General features: G+C 42.6%; 2 protein-coding genes across 2 annotated transcripts in view; one reads left to right on the top strand and one right to left on the bottom strand.

Moving 5' to 3' along the window:
* ck (unconventional myosin-VIIa ck) overlaps positions 1 to 9,788 on the top strand; it is a 151,954-nt gene extending 142,166 nt beyond the window's left edge. The window contains exons 39-46 of the mRNA XM_084595119.1: positions 134 to 220; positions 2,185 to 2,291; positions 2,699 to 2,817; positions 3,009 to 3,075; positions 3,169 to 3,285; positions 3,729 to 3,812; positions 4,820 to 4,939; positions 8,295 to 9,788. Coding sequence (XP_084451245.1) covers positions 134 to 220; positions 2,185 to 2,291; positions 2,699 to 2,817; positions 3,009 to 3,075; positions 3,169 to 3,285; positions 3,729 to 3,812; positions 4,820 to 4,939; positions 8,295 to 8,384 — 791 coding nt within the window. The 3' untranslated portion in view covers positions 8,385 to 9,788. The remainder of the gene's footprint in view (positions 1 to 133; positions 221 to 2,184; positions 2,292 to 2,698; positions 2,818 to 3,008; positions 3,076 to 3,168; positions 3,286 to 3,728; positions 3,813 to 4,819; positions 4,940 to 8,294) is intronic.
* A 3,110-nt stretch (positions 9,789 to 12,898) lies between these two features.
* LOC146199605 (uncharacterized) lies at positions 12,899 to 15,980 on the bottom strand. Its single transcript, XM_084595123.1, has 4 exons — positions 15,572 to 15,980; positions 15,395 to 15,483; positions 14,080 to 14,283; positions 12,899 to 13,079 (listed from the first exon to the last, which is right to left on the bottom strand). The coding sequence occupies exons 1-4, from the start codon at positions 15,669 to 15,671 to the stop codon at positions 12,930 to 12,932; spliced, it is 543 nt and encodes a 180-aa protein (XP_084451249.1). The 5' UTR covers positions 15,672 to 15,980; the 3' UTR covers positions 12,899 to 12,929.
* Between the last annotated feature and the right edge of the window lie 805 nt (positions 15,981 to 16,785).

Raw genomic sequence — 16,785 nt, forward strand, 5'->3', positions numbered from 1 at the left:
CTGAGGTTCAAAGTATTAGTCCGTGCTGGCTTACTGCTCAGCTTGCATGCATTTCTATACAGACTCGTGCAGTGTAATCACTGTTACATAATTATAATAAAACTACATAATTTTTTTGTCTGTGCCTCAACAGTTATCAGCGTTCCAGAAGGAGACTTCTTCTTCGACTTTGTCCGGCATCTTACTGACTGGATCCGTAAAGCAAGGCCAACAAGAGATGGTGATTCACAGCACATCTTTTGCAAACACACACTGATGTAGTTAATGTACAGTAATGTCTCGTTCTTGCTTTCCTGGTAAAGCACTTGCTCAAGTCTCTTTATGGATGGAGGTGCTATAGCTGAAGAGTTCTTGCTACGTATGGTCGGATGTAAACGTATTGTATAATATGACTTTTCAAGATGAGTAACATTGCCACAAATGCAAATGTCCTACATGGACGGTTAGTAACACAGGCATTCAGTAAGTGGTAAGCGCCTATCTAGAGTTAGGTGGAGCAGCTTGCTTTTAGATCAGGATTTATGAAAGTGAGCTTACTTGCAGTAAGTTTACTTACAATACGCTATATGTTTCTTTGCACACATCATGAAGACACAAGGTAATTAGGAAGTGGTTGGCAATAGAAAACATTTTGTTCTCTGCACACTGTTCTTCTCTGAATCGGGGTGTTTGATGCCTATGAAACTGCATGCACGCACAGCTCTATGTTCCTTGCACCGTCCTCAGACACCTATGTTTTACTCCAAGTTGGAACACAGTGTGCTTTCAGGCATGCTTGCGAATGTCGAGCATCATCCAGAGGCATGCTGGAACCACCGAGCACCACCAAACAAAACGTGAGAAAGCACCTCATTGGAAACTCCCTAGCTCTAACCAGTTGACTCTGAGTTGCCGGATGTGGAGCTCACTGTGAGCTGCTAGTCTACAGATAAACCTTACACTTTCAATCAACTGTTGCCTTTCTATATGAAGGCACTTTTACTTTCTCTGCCAGTCTTGGAATCACTGGGTAGGCACAGTAGCCTTGCCTTTCCTTTTCTCTTTCCGAGCATGGGCTGCATTTCCTATGAGGTGGTGGACAGGCAGTCTGCATGAAGGTGGTCAAGTAGTCTTTCAAGTCTTTTGAAGTCTGACCTCACTGTGACCTCTTGATCTGAAATGCTCAGAGGTATTGGCTGTGATGTTTCCAGCTAAACAGGTGCATTGAAGAGTAAGGTCTTAGTGTTCTGACATCATTTACAAATGCTTGAAAAAAAAAGAAACGAGACATTACTGTACAGTAAGGATCAATGTAGTGTTCACTACCACAAGTGTCTGATGTATGTATGCCATTCCTTTTATTACGGGTTAGCTTTTGCACTATACAAGCATATTTTTCCTGCACATATAAAGCAATCGCCATGTACATTGTCACTCATTATGAAAAGGGACAATCAGTTTGCACAAAAGATGAATTCATTCGCATTTTATCTGCTTAAGTCAAAAATGAATTTTGGATAATATATACCAGGAGCAATGCTTAGTAAATGGTTCATAGGAAGGGAAAGGCGCAGTATCTGTCACACTTGTTTTTGTGGACACCTGAACCGCGCTGTAAGGGAAGGGAGGAAGGTGGGAGTTAAAGTGGAGAAAGAGGAAATTAATTTCGGCCACCTGGGGATCTTTAAACATGCTGACAAAGCACAGCACAGGGACACCTCTTCCTTTTGCCTCCATCCAAGCCCATCCAAACGTATGGTCAGATTGGTGTCTTACCACTGCACCACCCCAGCGGGTTAGCAAATTACACTGGCAGATGGAGGCTACTCTGGAGCCCTCCATTACAGCCCCACTTTCTCTCTTTCCACTTTCACTCTCACCTTCCTCCCTTCCCTTATGGTGTGGTTCAGGTGTCCACAGAACAAGTGTGACAGATACTGCGCCTTTCCTTCCCTGTGAACCAATTATTATAATTCAAACGGGAAAAAGCCGTCTTGTATACGGAGCAATCCTTTATTGAATGCTCAAACTCTGTTCCGTTACATATGAGTGACCCGATACATAATACTATGTCGAATCTGATTACTGCGTTCATCGCACTTTTAGATGCTTCCGCCAAATAGCCCCTGCCATTTCTTCAAAATAAACTTTGCTAATATCGGTTCCTGCAAGCAATGCTATAGGCTAGTTCTGTTCTGGCTGCAGGATCTATTCCTCAGTTTACATATCAAGTGTTCTTCATGAAGAAGCTTTGGACCAACACGATACCTGGCAAGGACAAGAATGCAGACATCATCTTCCACTTTCACCAGGTAACCAGTTTTTTCTTGCTTTATCACTCTCTCCTCTGTGCAAAATGAGGTACCTACCCAATGCTGTGGCTAGACAGTTTCAAATCTCTCTCAGTATGATAAGTTTCAAAATAGAAACGAGCGAATTTAGCCGTGGTTATCGCTCTGCAAGAATTCAGCCACAGGGGAAAAGTTCCCAGTAGTTTTGCAGCTGTGTCAGGTTTGCAAGACAGCCAACAGCAGATTGCTACTCTCTGCATGGAGTAAGAAAACTAGGAAAAAATGAGAAACCATGAAAGGAGAAGCGGAAGCAAACTAAATGAATAACCTGCGTAGCACAGCAGTCTTGCATGCCGATATATGTACTGTAGACTGTTTTTGGTCACCTGTGTGCAAATCTTTGCATGTGCCTTGTTTAACCGTGACAGGAACTGCCCAAGCTGCTTCGGGGCTACCATAAATGCACCAAGGAGGAGGCAGCAAAGCTGGCTGCCCTCATATACAGGGTCCGATTTGGGGAGAGCAAGGTAGAACTACAGGCTGTCCCGTAAGTCACCTGTCTACAACTGAACAAAATTATGCATGTGTAAATATCCTTAATCTCTAGTGTGCTGTGGTCGTGAGCCTTTGCCCAGCGAGTTCAGTGATGAAAAGAGCAGGAACTTGGGATAACAGAGCGTTGCCAAGTAAATGTAAATTGCAATGTTGCCTTCCGATATTGAAACCTCTTTCTGTCAGGTCTATGCTGAGGGAACTTGTTCCAGCTGACATGATCAAGGCACAAAGTGCTAATGACTGGAAACGGGTAAGTTTCCACTTATTGTCATGGTCTTTATTTGTTTGTTTTGGCTTGTAGTAGTGTTCTTGTTTCTTAAGTGCCGATTGTTGCTTTTTCTAGGCTATTGTAACTGCTTACAACCAGGATGCCGGCACTTCACAAGAAGATGCAAAGATAGTGTTTTTGAAAATAATATACAAGTGGCCAACGTTTGGCTCGGCATTCTTTGAAGTTAAGGTAAGCTACGCCAGCTTTTTTTTCTTTCCCGTTCCATTTGACTTCAGCAATTTCATTTAGCTGTTTTGTACACAAGTTCTTGACACGAAACTTGTGTTTTTTGCATTTTTTTTACAAGAGCAACAGAAATGCAGAGTACTCAGCATTTGCAGATTCAGTGTTAATATGTAGCCCAAGAAATTTACACCTGTCTACAATTGCTGCTTTTTTTTGTTGTTGTTGCCTTAAAGGATACTATGCATGCTTAAAATGAAACAGTTGATGTGTAGACTCACAGTGAATTAAATCAAAAGTGTCTGAAGCTAGCTGATGGCTTAACATGTTTTAGTCATACAGGCAGCGATGCAAACTAGGCCGCGGATTGCTAGCTAAGCTGTACTAACTCAAAGCTTGTGGAAGTTGTGCCAAGAATTCACATCTTGAGCTCATTCTCATCGTTGCAGCAAACCACAGAACCAAGCTATCCCGAGCAGCTGTTGATTGCCATTAACAAGCAGGGAGTGAGCTTGATTCATCCAGTTTCCAAGGTAAGACTGTGCAGTCTCTACACATGAAAGGATGTATGGTGCTGTGTTTGCATGCTGACAGATAAACTGTTCACAAATGCTAATTTGTGTTACAAAAAGTAGGTCACTTGTTGGCTAGTATAACGTAGGGGTGTGTGAATACTGAAATTTTTTCATACAAATCGAATAGGAATACTGTGAAAAAAATACCTTCAAATATCAAACCAAATATCTGATGAGTGAAAAAGAAAAAAAAATGTAATATTAAGGATAGCAAACATTGTTCATCTCGCTTATCTCAAAATTTGTGTGGTATTCGCAATAGAATTAAACCAGAATTGCAGAGAAATGTCCCCTACTGAAAAATTCAGTATATGTTTTATACAGGATTTCGTATACTGATTTTTTATATGGGATAGGCTTGCATGCAACCGCTGCCGAGTACAGTAAACTCTCGTTAAATTGGCCTTTAAGGGACCGGGAAAAATTTCCGAATTCACCATCAAATGAGCCTGACGAAACTGCTGAAAACCATTTGCATCACAGTAATTTTATCTGAGGAACACCTGCATGACGGTTGTCTGCAATTGAAATGAAACCAAAGTGAGAACGATGTTTTTTTTTTCACGTTTCGTCAGGTGCTTCGCCTTTGCGCGCACTGTTGGGAAGGCCCTCTTCAAAAAACGGCCCCGTCGCGTTTTGAGGATGCTTCACTGCAGAGTAAACGCAGCCAAGCATTGTGGTGAAGCGCGCAGTGCGATGAAGATGCGGTGTACTCGGAAATTCGCGGTGCATTTGGTAATTTTCGAATATTCAGAATATCCCAGATATAATTTTTTCAAATGCGAATTGAATAAAAAACATATTTGATTCGTATTCAGGATTTCAAATATTCCCACACCCTTAGTATAAAGATAGCCATTTTGAAAACGAAAGAAAAGAAAAGACACCTAAAAGCTGAAGTCACCTTGTCCTATCTCTGTGACTGAATGCACTTCTCTGTTTGTTGGGGGGTGTTTGGGCCACAGGAAATCCTAGTCACCCACCCATTTACACGCATCTCCAATTGGAGCAGCGGAAACACATACTTCCACATGACCATTGGCAACCTGGTGCGTGGCAACAAGCTGCTCTGCGAGACGCCCCTTGTGAGTTCCTACTACTCATTTCAATTTTATGTATCACTAATGTGATGCGGTAAGACGCTAGACTACTTTGCCGGACTTTCTTTCTATCCACTTCCACTCCCACCTTCCCCAGGTGATCGGAGTTCCGGAGCCCTCTACTATGACGCCGCTTTCTTTCTATCCACTTTCACTCCCATCTTCCTCCCTTCCCTTGTGGCGGGGTTCAGGTGTCCACAGAACAAGTGTGACAGATACTGCGCCTTTCCCTTCCTGTGAACCAATTAATATTATTACACCACTAATATAATTTACAAACATTTTGAGAATGAATGCATAAATACACAGGTGTGCTAAGTTCAGTATATAGATTAGAGTAAGATATTACAGCAGGGACTGCAAAAATTAAGCACTTGTTCCATTCAATTACTTTTGCTGTCTCTTGAGTAGCTGCCTTCTAAAATCCAACATGGGTGTTACTTTGCAGTTTACAGGCTAATCTTTAAACAGCACTGCATTGTTAGATTTCTGTGGAATCTCCAGATTGAATGGCTCATCACTAAATCAGCGTGACTGGCTCAAGCAGCTCTCTGTTAACCTTATGCAGACCTTTTAATCCATGTCATAGAGGCACACTAAGATGTCTGTAAAATGAATGTGTGTGCTGATGCTTTAGCACTGGTCATTATTGGCAAAGCATCTTACACCCTAAAATTTGTTAATGTAATATCTTGCTAACAGAATTGAACCCCACTTAAAATGGGCAATGGTTCCAGCTCTCATTGCGCGTATTCTCCTTCAAGCTGTGCAAGAAGCCATCCATAGTGCTTTGAAATCATCGATGTAGTGCTTTTGTATACACAGGGCTCTTTATTTTAAGGTTTTATTTTCTACAATGTCCCTGAGTCAGTTGGGCACTATTTTCCGTGTTGAAAACTCTGTTGCTATCAAATGTTATAAGACATTCTGCAGTTCGGGTCTTTCTTTTCAGTAGTTTTTGCCATTAATAAGAATCACCTGAAAGGTCATTTTGTTGCAGAACATCAGTACTATTATGGTTGATGGCTGGCTGAATTTAGAAAATATTTCAGAGATTATATGGTTTTTATTTTTATTCTAAGCAATTCGTAGCTTACATTATCATCTGCATTCATAGCATTTTAAAATCCATACATTACTTTCCTGTCCTAGCACATAAGCTGCAAGAACATTTTTAGAATCACAGCAGCGATTTAGAAAACATAATGCATAAGCATTAAAGCAGAATGTCATCAGTGTTAATAATGCCTGGTACAGTGATGCGAAGGAAATGTCAAGTCACTGCTTGTGTTAAGGCTCATTTGTAACTAGTACTTTCTGGTTGCCCCCCTGAAGGAAGGCAATCCATGCCATGGACGATAAACATAAAGTTTCAATTTGAAGGTTGTAGCTCTCAGCAGAAGTAGAAGATATTTACCCCGCCGTGGTGGTGCAGTGGTTAGTGTGCTCGACTTCTATGCCCGAGGATGCGGGATCAAATCCCGGCTGCGGGGGCTGCTTTTCAATGGAAGTGAAAAGCAAGGTACCCTTGTGCTGTGTGATGTCAGTCCACGCTAAGGAACCCAAAGTGGTCAAAATTTCTGGAGTTCTCCATCACGGCGTCTCTTGTAGCCTGAGTCGCTTTGAGATGTTAAACTCCATGAAGCAACTAAACCAAAATATGGTAGAAATTTGTCAAGGCACGTACCTTGAGGGACTGCGGAAAAACTATGCACAACTACGTGATGCAGCAGTACACCATACTCGAAAACAGCTTAAATGTATCGCCTGGCCTGGTACCAGATGATACCTGAGGCATTCCATGAAAGAAGAAACACACAGAAGCTTTAACTCATGTAGAACCACAATAGTCCATTAAGCCTGCCATTGAGGTGGCCTTTTGGCTACTGGCAGCCTCAAAGGCACTGCAGCACTGTCCCAACTGCTCTGTGAAGACCTGTTTTGGGTGAACAGGCGAACGACATCTAGTGTGCACCGTCTCTTGATATTAGGACCGAGGTTGTTTTCAGCTTCCTTGATGATTGGCATCACTTTCATTGCATCACCTTTTGCTGGCGATAGAGACTACAGGAAATGGTCACTAAAAGCCATGCTGGAAAAGTCTCAGCCTGCACTTTCTGTCCCTAAATATGTAAAAAGTTACAATTTTTACAAAACCTTCCCACTGCAAAAATTCCATGAAGAGCCCTTCATAAGTACCGTCGTCGACTGTGGTAACCAACCAGAGCATTGCCGTGACAAAAGAAGGGTTGAGATGTCGCTTGAGAAGCATTATATATGGAAAGTGCAGAATGCACGATAATGCCAATAATGCGACAAGTCAAAAAGATGCTGCCTAATTGCAGCCGTGCAGTGACGCCAGTCAGCCAGTAATGCGGCAGTAGCAGCTACAACACATAGAGCAAAATGAAACTGCTATTGGCCAGCCTAAAGTGTAGAGCCACCGCGCTGCGGAGAAGCAGATTTGCGTGGCAGTGGTGATAACTGTGGTGGTGGCCGCATCCGCACGGCTGAGCACTGATGCCTTATAAGCAGAGGGGCCATGAAGCCATAAGGATATTCTGACACCCCTAGTGACGGGAAAGGAGAGTGCTTTCTTTCCGAGAGTGCCAGCATTTACAAGTGTGGTTGTCGTATGTTCCACGATAAGTGTCGACGTATCGCCGCAATCTATGCATTAGGAGCACAGGTGAAGCTTCATTGCAAAGTTCATGGCCGCTTGATGAGAGAAACATTTTGTCATCGTACACGAGAATAGGCACGTTCTGAGACATTCACAGTAAACCACTGCATCCTAAGTGGGTTTTTGGTGTCTGCTTACAAAGTTCGAAGTGGAACTACTGCTTAAACTAGTACACCTTAATGAGGTTTTACTGAAGCACATTCTTTAAAGGATAGAATTGTTGTGAAGGTTTCTCTTATGCGTTCAACCATGTTTGTGCCTCATAACGCGTGAATCGATTACGGCTCCAACTGCACAGTCTTATGTGTGTTGTGACCATTACTATACAAAGTTCCTGAATTCACAAGTTTCATGGCACAACTCAATACCTTTCTCTTTCCAAGTATTATTAGTCTTGAGAAATTAATACTTCCCTCTAAGAGGTTATGAATTTAGAAAAATATTTTAGACCTTTCTTATTGCTAATCATAATCCTTTGATTAAACTTGAATCTCTGTGTAAAATGGAACTTGAGATATGAAATGGTCATTTTTCTCCGACATAGTAGTGGAACAAATTAAACTTAGTGGCTCAAGACACAGTGAGTCCTAACCAGTTGTTGCGGCTTCATTTTTGGCTTGTTCTTTGCATTTCACTATATATGAGCTTTTTCTACAGGGCTACAAAATGGATGACCTGCTGACTTCCTACATCAGCCTGCTGCTGACGAACATGAACAAACAAAGGACTCTGCGAGTGAAGCAGTGAACTCCGTCAACTGACATCACTCAGTGTTGCAGCTGCTCTGTTGCCAAGTGGCCACGCAGGGATATTGTTTTACGTTTTTATACACGTGTGCACAGAGGTGCCAGCATGCGTGACAAAAGTTTAACAGAGGGTCAGGGTCCACTCATGCAAAACATTGCAGCAGCTTATGCGTTATTCCCTTGTGCCTGCTGTTAGCTTTGTCACAGCAGCATTTGGATAAGACTGGCTGCTAAGTATCGTGTCCGTCCAGGCAAACGCATTGAGCATAGCTCTGTGCACGGCCTCTATTGCAAGCAACACGAGCATATTAGTGTATACTTGTCAATATATACATAAGTCTACATAGGAACGCATTGTGCCTCGTTTTCTTTCGTCAGTCTATTACTGTCAGTGAAAACCTACAAGGCAGCGGCATGTGAAGATGAACTTTTATTTTCACCACTTACAATCCTTTCATTACGCAGGGTTTATTCACTCTTTGCCTTCTCTTCATTCTCTTTGAGTCAAGGCCTTGAAAAGGCAGTCATCCTTGACCTGACATTCTGTCGGTATTTTCTTCTAAGGAGTTGTGATGACGTTTTATTTATTTCTTACGTCTGACAAATTTCTTTCATGACATCTTTAGTGGTCTGTGTTACTTATTTTTCGCAGAAAATTAAGAACGCATTTTCTGACTATATGTGAGAATCAAATGAGCGACTAAGCAGCTTTTTTTTCTGCTTCAAGAGTACTTGGCAGGGTTGTGAATGCAAAGGATGTGAGAGAGCTAATGGGTGCTCTGCACCTGTGGTAGCCAGTGTTTCCAGCGTACAAATTGCATTTTCCTCGGTGTTCTTCTTGACACCTATAAAAATTTTCTTTTCTGTGGTCCATTAGAACCCAAAATTTTGCATGGATATCGCATTTTGAGCCGTGTACCATAAGATAATGTATATCTCGCCACTAAATGACCAGTTCGTGCTGTCAAACTAAACAAATCGCCATTTTTCCAAGCCTGGCTCTTTGATTACCAAGATCAGTGTTAGCCAGCTAGGAAAGAGCAAGGTTGACAGAAACCGCTAATAGGGGTTGCTCATTTCATTTTTTTTGCTGATGCAAACGCAAGTCCTCTCATGAACCTCACTCTGGCAGCTAGGCTTGCTCTGTCCTGGGCTCACCCATGGCGGCAGTTTTTGACCTGTACTGCAAGGCTTAGGCAAGCCACTAAATACAATGAGGGCGAAATAAATTTTCCAAAATGCAGTCTCCATGCGAAAATTCAACGCAAGTAAGCCTGTACTACAGGAGAAAAATATTTTTATAGGTGTTCACATAGACACGCAGGTACACTGCTACAGACATTTTTGCAGCACATTCCAATGTGATGGGTGTGGTGACTTCAAGTAATCACAATCTTTTGTAAATGACTGAACGTACATTCCGGACACAATAAAAGCAAGAATAACAGAGGCTTGTACCTGCTGTTAGAACTTTTCTATTTGCATCATTCAAGTGGCTGCAGTGGTTGCTGGGTAAGTACATCTGCACAGAGTGGCATACAATCCGTGCCAGTTTATGGATATTAACCTGTAGAACTGCAGATTAGGCTAGTATCGTCGTCATCCTCAGCCTGACTATACCCACTGCAGGGCGAAGGCCTCTCCCATATACCTCCAATTAACCCGGTCCTGTGCAAGCTGCATCCACCTGATCTCTGCGAACTTCTTAACCTCATCTGCCCACCTAATTTTCTGCCGCCCCCTGCTACGCTTTCCTTCCCTTGGAATCCAGTTTGTTGCCCTAAGCGACCATCAGTTATCCTTTCTTCGCGCTACATGTCCTGCCCATGCCCATTTCTTCTTCTTGATTTCCATTAGAATGTCAGTGACTTGAGTTATTTCTCTGACCCACTCTGCACATTTCCTATCTGTTAACGTTATCCCTACCATTTTTCTTTCCATAGCCCTCTGCATTGTCCTCAACTTAAGCAGAACCCTCTTTGTTAGCTTCCACGTTTCAGCCCCATAGGTAAGTACAGGTAAGATGCAACTGTTGTATACTTTCCTCTTGAGCGATACCAGTAAGCTGCTAGTCATAATCTGGGAGTGCTTGCCAAATGCGCTCCATCCCAGTCTTATTCTCGTTATTTCCCTTTCATGGTCCGGATCTACGGTTACTACCTGTCCTAAATAAATATATTTGCCTAATACTTCTAGTGCTTTGCTACCTAACGTAAACTGCTGTTCCTTCCCTAGGCTATTGAACATTACCTTAGTCTTCTGCATATTTATTTTCAAGCCTACGTTTTTACTTTTCCTGTCTAGGTCATCAATCATTCTTTTCAATTCATCCCCCGAGTTACTTAGCAAGGCAATGTCATCAGCAAATTGCAGATTACTGAGGTATTCTCCATCTACTCTTATCCCAAACTGCTCCCATTCCAAGTCTCTGAATACTTCTTCTAAGAAGATTAGTATAATAGTGGTTTAACAGCGCAAAACAGACACAGACCAAGAAAGGTTCATGTGTCTTGTTTCTTTCTTGGTCTGTGTCTGTTTTGCGGTTAAACCACCATTATGGATATTAATGAGGATGCTGGGTTTCCTTCAAACATATCAGCATTCTAAACTTAACATAGCTGGTGTTGTGCAAATGGTGTCCTTTCAAAACTGCATGGAACACTGATAGTGTAGCCAGAGTCCTTCAATGCTTTGGTGCACTTAAAACCTAATTCCAATGCAAATTGAATTGTGATAGAACAGACTTAAATATGAATATAATATATTTATGAATATTTGGCTCCTGTAAAAATATTAATAAAAACATTGTGTGAAATTGCTATGCATTAGCAGCAGAGCTGTGCTAATTGTGTGAAATATCTGTAGGCCTTGAAAGATGCAAGAGTGATCTCCACTAAGGGATATGCAGCATGAATTCAGAATGTGAGCTCTATGAACATTGCATCATATGTATAGGAAAATTTCCTCTTGCTACTGGCGACAACAGTGAATTAACTGGTACCATACCTCGGCAAACAAGAGTAACGGGTTATGCACGAGTCACAGATTACGAGACCAGGCTCTCTTTTCTAAACTTGCCCGAGTCCTGCCATATTGCCCAGTCTTGGAGGCTATGTATGGCAATACGATTGCCACCAAACTAATGGTTGTGGCACTGAACCCTCTTTCTCCACAGACTGGTTGTAGCAGCATGCTGTGCTGCCTCAGCATAAGCGCCTTTATTGAAATGGTAATAGCAGAAAAATATGCTGCACCTTATTTGAATTCTGTGCCAGTTATTCAAGAACTTAGAGCATAGTTTGGAACATGCACCATTTGAACTGTTTAGCAAATCTAACAAGGAGACTTTTGGAAAATTTGCGCACCCCTGTGCAGAGCCTTAGCAAGGACGAAACTTCTAACTGTGCAAGTTTGAGCAATCGTGACCTTTCTTGGCTTTGTATAGAATCAATCTTGTCACTGGCTGAAAAAAAAAAAAAAAAGGAAAGGGACACTTACCCTCCACCTTAAGGGTATGACACAATAATGGCTTGTGGCCCTCTGGTGTGCTTCTGCACTTAGAAATTGACATAGACATGCAGTTTGCACTCGGAAAGCTGCTTTCAATCTTAAAATGCAGAGACACCATTTCTTTAAGGGGGGCAACTTCATATCAGACCTCAATTAGTTCTGGTGGCCACCACATGCCATCAGCAATTTTTCTGACATATTTTCTCAATTTTGGGGTATGGCAATGCCTTTTCAACCTAATGAGCTGTATAAGCTATGCATAAAAAAAGCAACCCTGTTTCGGTAAGCTACTCGGGTTGCTAGCACAGTGACTGCAAGGGATTTCTTCAAAATGCAAGATTATCAGGGACATACAGATAACTTATGTCAGAGCAGAGAGCCAGTGGAGGACTTGACATTGTGAGGGGCTTTCATAGCAGCCAGAAGTGCCACGCCGGCAGCTATAATCGTGCATAAGAAAGTAGTGATGGTACATGTACATGTCGCAACTCCTCTGAACGACACTGCGTCCATCTATTAGCACTTCTAGGAGATGCAGGGCAGCAAAGTTAAGGTCGTGTGGGGCTATTTGCTGTACAGAGCCTCCATATGCATGAATATAAAAATGGCTACACTTTCTAAATACCTGCCTGTTTGACTGACTGCAAGTACAAGCATAAAGGTTGACACCAATAAATGCTAAACCATAAGGCTGAACTGACTTTCAATCCACCTTTTACACACGACGTCGTGCCTTCTGGGGAGTGGTTGAAAATTCGTATGCTACTGACTGAAAACATCTTGGGAAATGCAGCCGCCTATGAAATAGCGATGTGCATACTTGACAGCTACTGCCATTTGCTGCATACGCCTGTCACGAATATGAACGATGCATGGCCTCCGTGATTAGTGGCTAAGAACTACATGCACAGCTGGGCTTTTCAACGAGAGGAGGGGCAGCAGTGTGAAAAAGGCGGATTTTCTGAGCGGAAGCTAGTTTGAACACAAAAACTGAGCTGAGCAGTGTTCTGTTATGACCATGTTTATTATTGTGCAGTCACTGATCACGCAGCACATTTGAAAGATGCGAGTGCTTTGGAAGTGCACAGTCCAATGCTGTCCTTCCATGATTATCTTTAACTGCAAGCAAATCAGGATACTTCTTGAGCAGTATCCTGCAGACTTCCTCGTGTCCATTTTCTGCAGCCTGTAATTCAGCCACAGAAAGACATCAAGAACTGCCGTAACTGCTGTCACTGCACAATCGTAGCAGCTGTCCAATCAGTCCACTGCCAACATTAATGCAGGAGAGCAAGAACTTTATATACACTGCAACAAATCGTGAATATTAATAAAATGATTTAAGCATGTCAAAATAGCGATATTACAAGGTGGTGAGCTGGCTGTACAGGTGCTGTCAAAGTAAATGAAAGGCAATATTAGCAGCAAGCTTAATTTCATTGCCCTCATATAATGCTTGTTTGAATATATATATGCAGACTACAATAAAATGGAGAGTTGAGCTAGTTTGTGTGACATTGTAAAAAACAGTGCAGAAGACAAACAAGTAAACAGGGAACCTTTGTGTGTTGCACACTGTGTTTTTTTAGAATATGTAGACTAATTGTCATTGGGTGGATTACAAAGTGTACAAATAAATCCCTACCACTACACTTAGAATGCAACTTTTTCAATGGATCTGCCTTCAATTTATGTTTAAAGGCACCTGTGCAACCTGGAGACTCAAAGCATGCTGTACCAATGTTTAAAGTGAACAGGAGGGCAGCAGAGAAATGAGACAAGTAAAATAACACAAGCAACATTTCTTTTTTTGTGCTGCGTGCCTCATACTTAAAGAACTGTGAAGGAACACTTAAGGCTACTTTCAGAAGCAGGTGCCCTCAATTCGTACTGTGCTGAAACAATTGATTTTGTTACTTCTAGCTAGGGTTGCTGGCTATTTGGTCCAGCTGCCAAGTCCTTTTGTAGCAGTTTTTCTTGGCACAGCTCACAGCTTCAATGCAGAGTTTGGGAACAGGGAGTGGGAGCACCAGTGCTTATGTCTGTTGCCAACATGAAACTTGTATACCAACAAAACGTGGCATTTTGTTGTCACCTTACGCCACATAAACAACTGAATCCTGTGCTGACAGTACATATAAAGGAATAACAATGTGCTCTTCAGTTTGCTGCAAAAACTTCATTACCTTGTGTAAGGCAGTTTTTCCATCACTGTCAACAAGGGTACAGTCTGCACCTTTGTTGAGGAGTAAGGAAACACATTTCATGTGTCCTTGGTAAGAGGCACGGTGGAGAGCCGTAGCACCTCCTTTGGTTTGCACATCAGGCTGTGCACCATGCCTGAGTAGCAACTCAACGATGTTGGAATGTCCCTGCCTGCAAGCATAGATCTGTAAAGTGATGATGCCACAACGGCAGATGTGATCGCTGTTTATACTCGGAGGGGAACGTAGCACTCAATGGAGACTATGAGAAACAAGCTGGCAAAAGGTTCCAACAGCTCAGTTTGTCTCAAGCTAATCTAAGAATAAGAGTGCTCTAACAAACAGCAGGAGACTGAGCTCTAAAAGACCTTGTACACCTTGCTTCCCTCTGAATTGCTAAGATCTAAGCCGTCTCTATGTAAACCTGTTTGCTTTGTTTTGGAGGGCAAAGTAAAAGTAATAGTTTGCTTGACAAAAAGTAGCTGTTCCTTTATGCGGTTCACAATTCTCCATCAATCCCTGCACGGCTGTTTGAGTAGAGACTTGCCTATGCTTGAACAAAGCTCACATTACTTATATTATTTAAATTCCTGCGTGCGAACTTCTCACAAAAATGACACACCGAATTCGACAGACATCTTTAGTCACTTTGAGAGTGCCAACAGATTAAAGCACAGATACGACTGATCTGCTGATGCAATACTTAGGTTTGGAATTTTACAGTTGCATTTTAAAGCAATGACGCAGCTCTTCGAAATAGTAAAGTCGGGGCAGAATTTATGCTTACTGCCACATTACATAAATATGGCAGTTTCCACTTCATATGGTTTGAGCTTACGCAGTACTGGCTGCATCAAATTAAACGACCGCGTCTCGACATAGCCATGCGCATTGAGTGGCGAAACAAGAACTGGAGCCGCAAGCTGGAAGCACTGCTGCTTATCCTAACCGCAATACGCTCGTGTTTGTACGCTCTGGCCGTTTATATTTCCAACTAAAATGCCGTTAGTATGCAATTAATTACCTTAGTCATCATAATTTAAGAGATACAGTAGCTACAAACTTTGGCATCCAGTGTAATCTTCACAGCCAAACAAAGTTACCAACTACATTTCATAGGTGAACTTTCGAAAAGGTAGCCGCGAGCAGAGACAATGCGCGCGGCGACGGCCTTCCAGTTCTGTCGCGAGTGCGTGGGCACCGCATATTTCTGAGGGCCATCGCCTTGCAAGAAGCTAGGGGCCTAGAATACTGCATACTACAGAGGCTTGATATTGCATACATCACTTTAGCTTACGAGTGCACAGTAGCCATACGTGTCCAGTTGGTCAGGGTCGATGCCTTTTCGAAGCAATGACTCGACTTTTTCGTAGTTCCCATCGGACGCTAGAAAAGATCGAGAATTTGTAGCCCTGTAGCGCACACACACACGCGCAAGCTAAACGTGACTTAGTACGGCACCCATTAGGCTAACCTGCACCGAGTAGTCCTCTGCTGAAGTCCAATTCATCCAGCGTCTGGTGAACTGATGGTACCGCTGAATCATGTGAGCAGTCGTGGGGGCAATGCATCATGCAAGCTAACCGCAGCAGGTGGTGTTGAGCACTGATGGAGTTTTACAACAGAAGAGTTCCTCTTGGTCGTCAGTGTCCAGACCATTTCAGAATGACACCACCCAGCGAACAATCAAGCAGACGCTTCTGGCTTCAAATGATGATGAGAAAGCATTATGTAAAAATTGTTATTCTCCTCGTTAAAACTGTTAAAAGCCTCATTATGTTTATTGCTGTGATAGAATAACGTCAAGCTAAAACATTCATCTAACGTAATCAAACCATAAAGTTAATAGGCCGAGGCTGGAGACACGCCCGTGGCAGCAGCCGACCCCATGGTAGAAGAACAAATGGTAGCGTAACTCCCATAGAAGCCTGCGTGTCGACTCTGAGCGAGGCTTTAGTTTCCCAGCGCCCCCTGCGAACTGTGAGGCACAACAAACACGTGACGTTGCTTGTGACGTCACAGCAACGTCCTTTTGGCGGGGAATTTGATTGTCTTTTTACTTATGAACGAAAAACAAGGCCAACAACGACGGAGACAGAACGATGCTCGGATAAGGCAGAAAAATGGACACCGTAACTGTTCAGTCAACTTTACTTGACATGGATTTCTACTGTCGTTTTACGTTAACTGAAATGTTACGGCATCTTTAACCACCTTATCATAGCATCGTTCTGCCTCCGTCGTCGTTAGCCTAGTCTTTCGTCGCGCGTCATGTAAACGCATTCTGGGGCTTATTTCTTCGGGCACGTTTGTGAACAAGGGCCTTCAAGTGAGTTCGGCAAGCACATGGATAGAATCACATGGCTTGAGGCATTTCACTAAGGGCATAAATGAATGAAGCTGTGCTGCATAGAAAGCCAGGCTTTATTAATTCACGATTACTTACATAGACGCCTCACGACAATGAAAAATAAGTGTAGGAAAGCGACCACCGCTCATTCGTCACGGTCTACATGAAATCCTCGAAACAAAATGACCTGAGCGTAGGTCTCCAAACGAGACGCGGTGAGATTATAAAAGGGTAAAAGATCTTGCTAACAAAGTACATATCAGCGTCAAAGAACAAAAACAAACGAACGGAATAACGCTAGCGCTAGAACGCCAACCTGTAAGAGCTTAAGTAAGCAA

The sequence above is a fragment of the Amblyomma maculatum genome, chromosome 2 (assembly GCF_055883805.1).
Source record: "Amblyomma maculatum isolate TAMU_Amacu chromosome 2, ASM5588380v1, whole genome shotgun sequence".
Lineage (NCBI taxonomy): Eukaryota > Metazoa > Arthropoda > Arachnida > Ixodida > Ixodidae > Amblyomma > Amblyomma maculatum.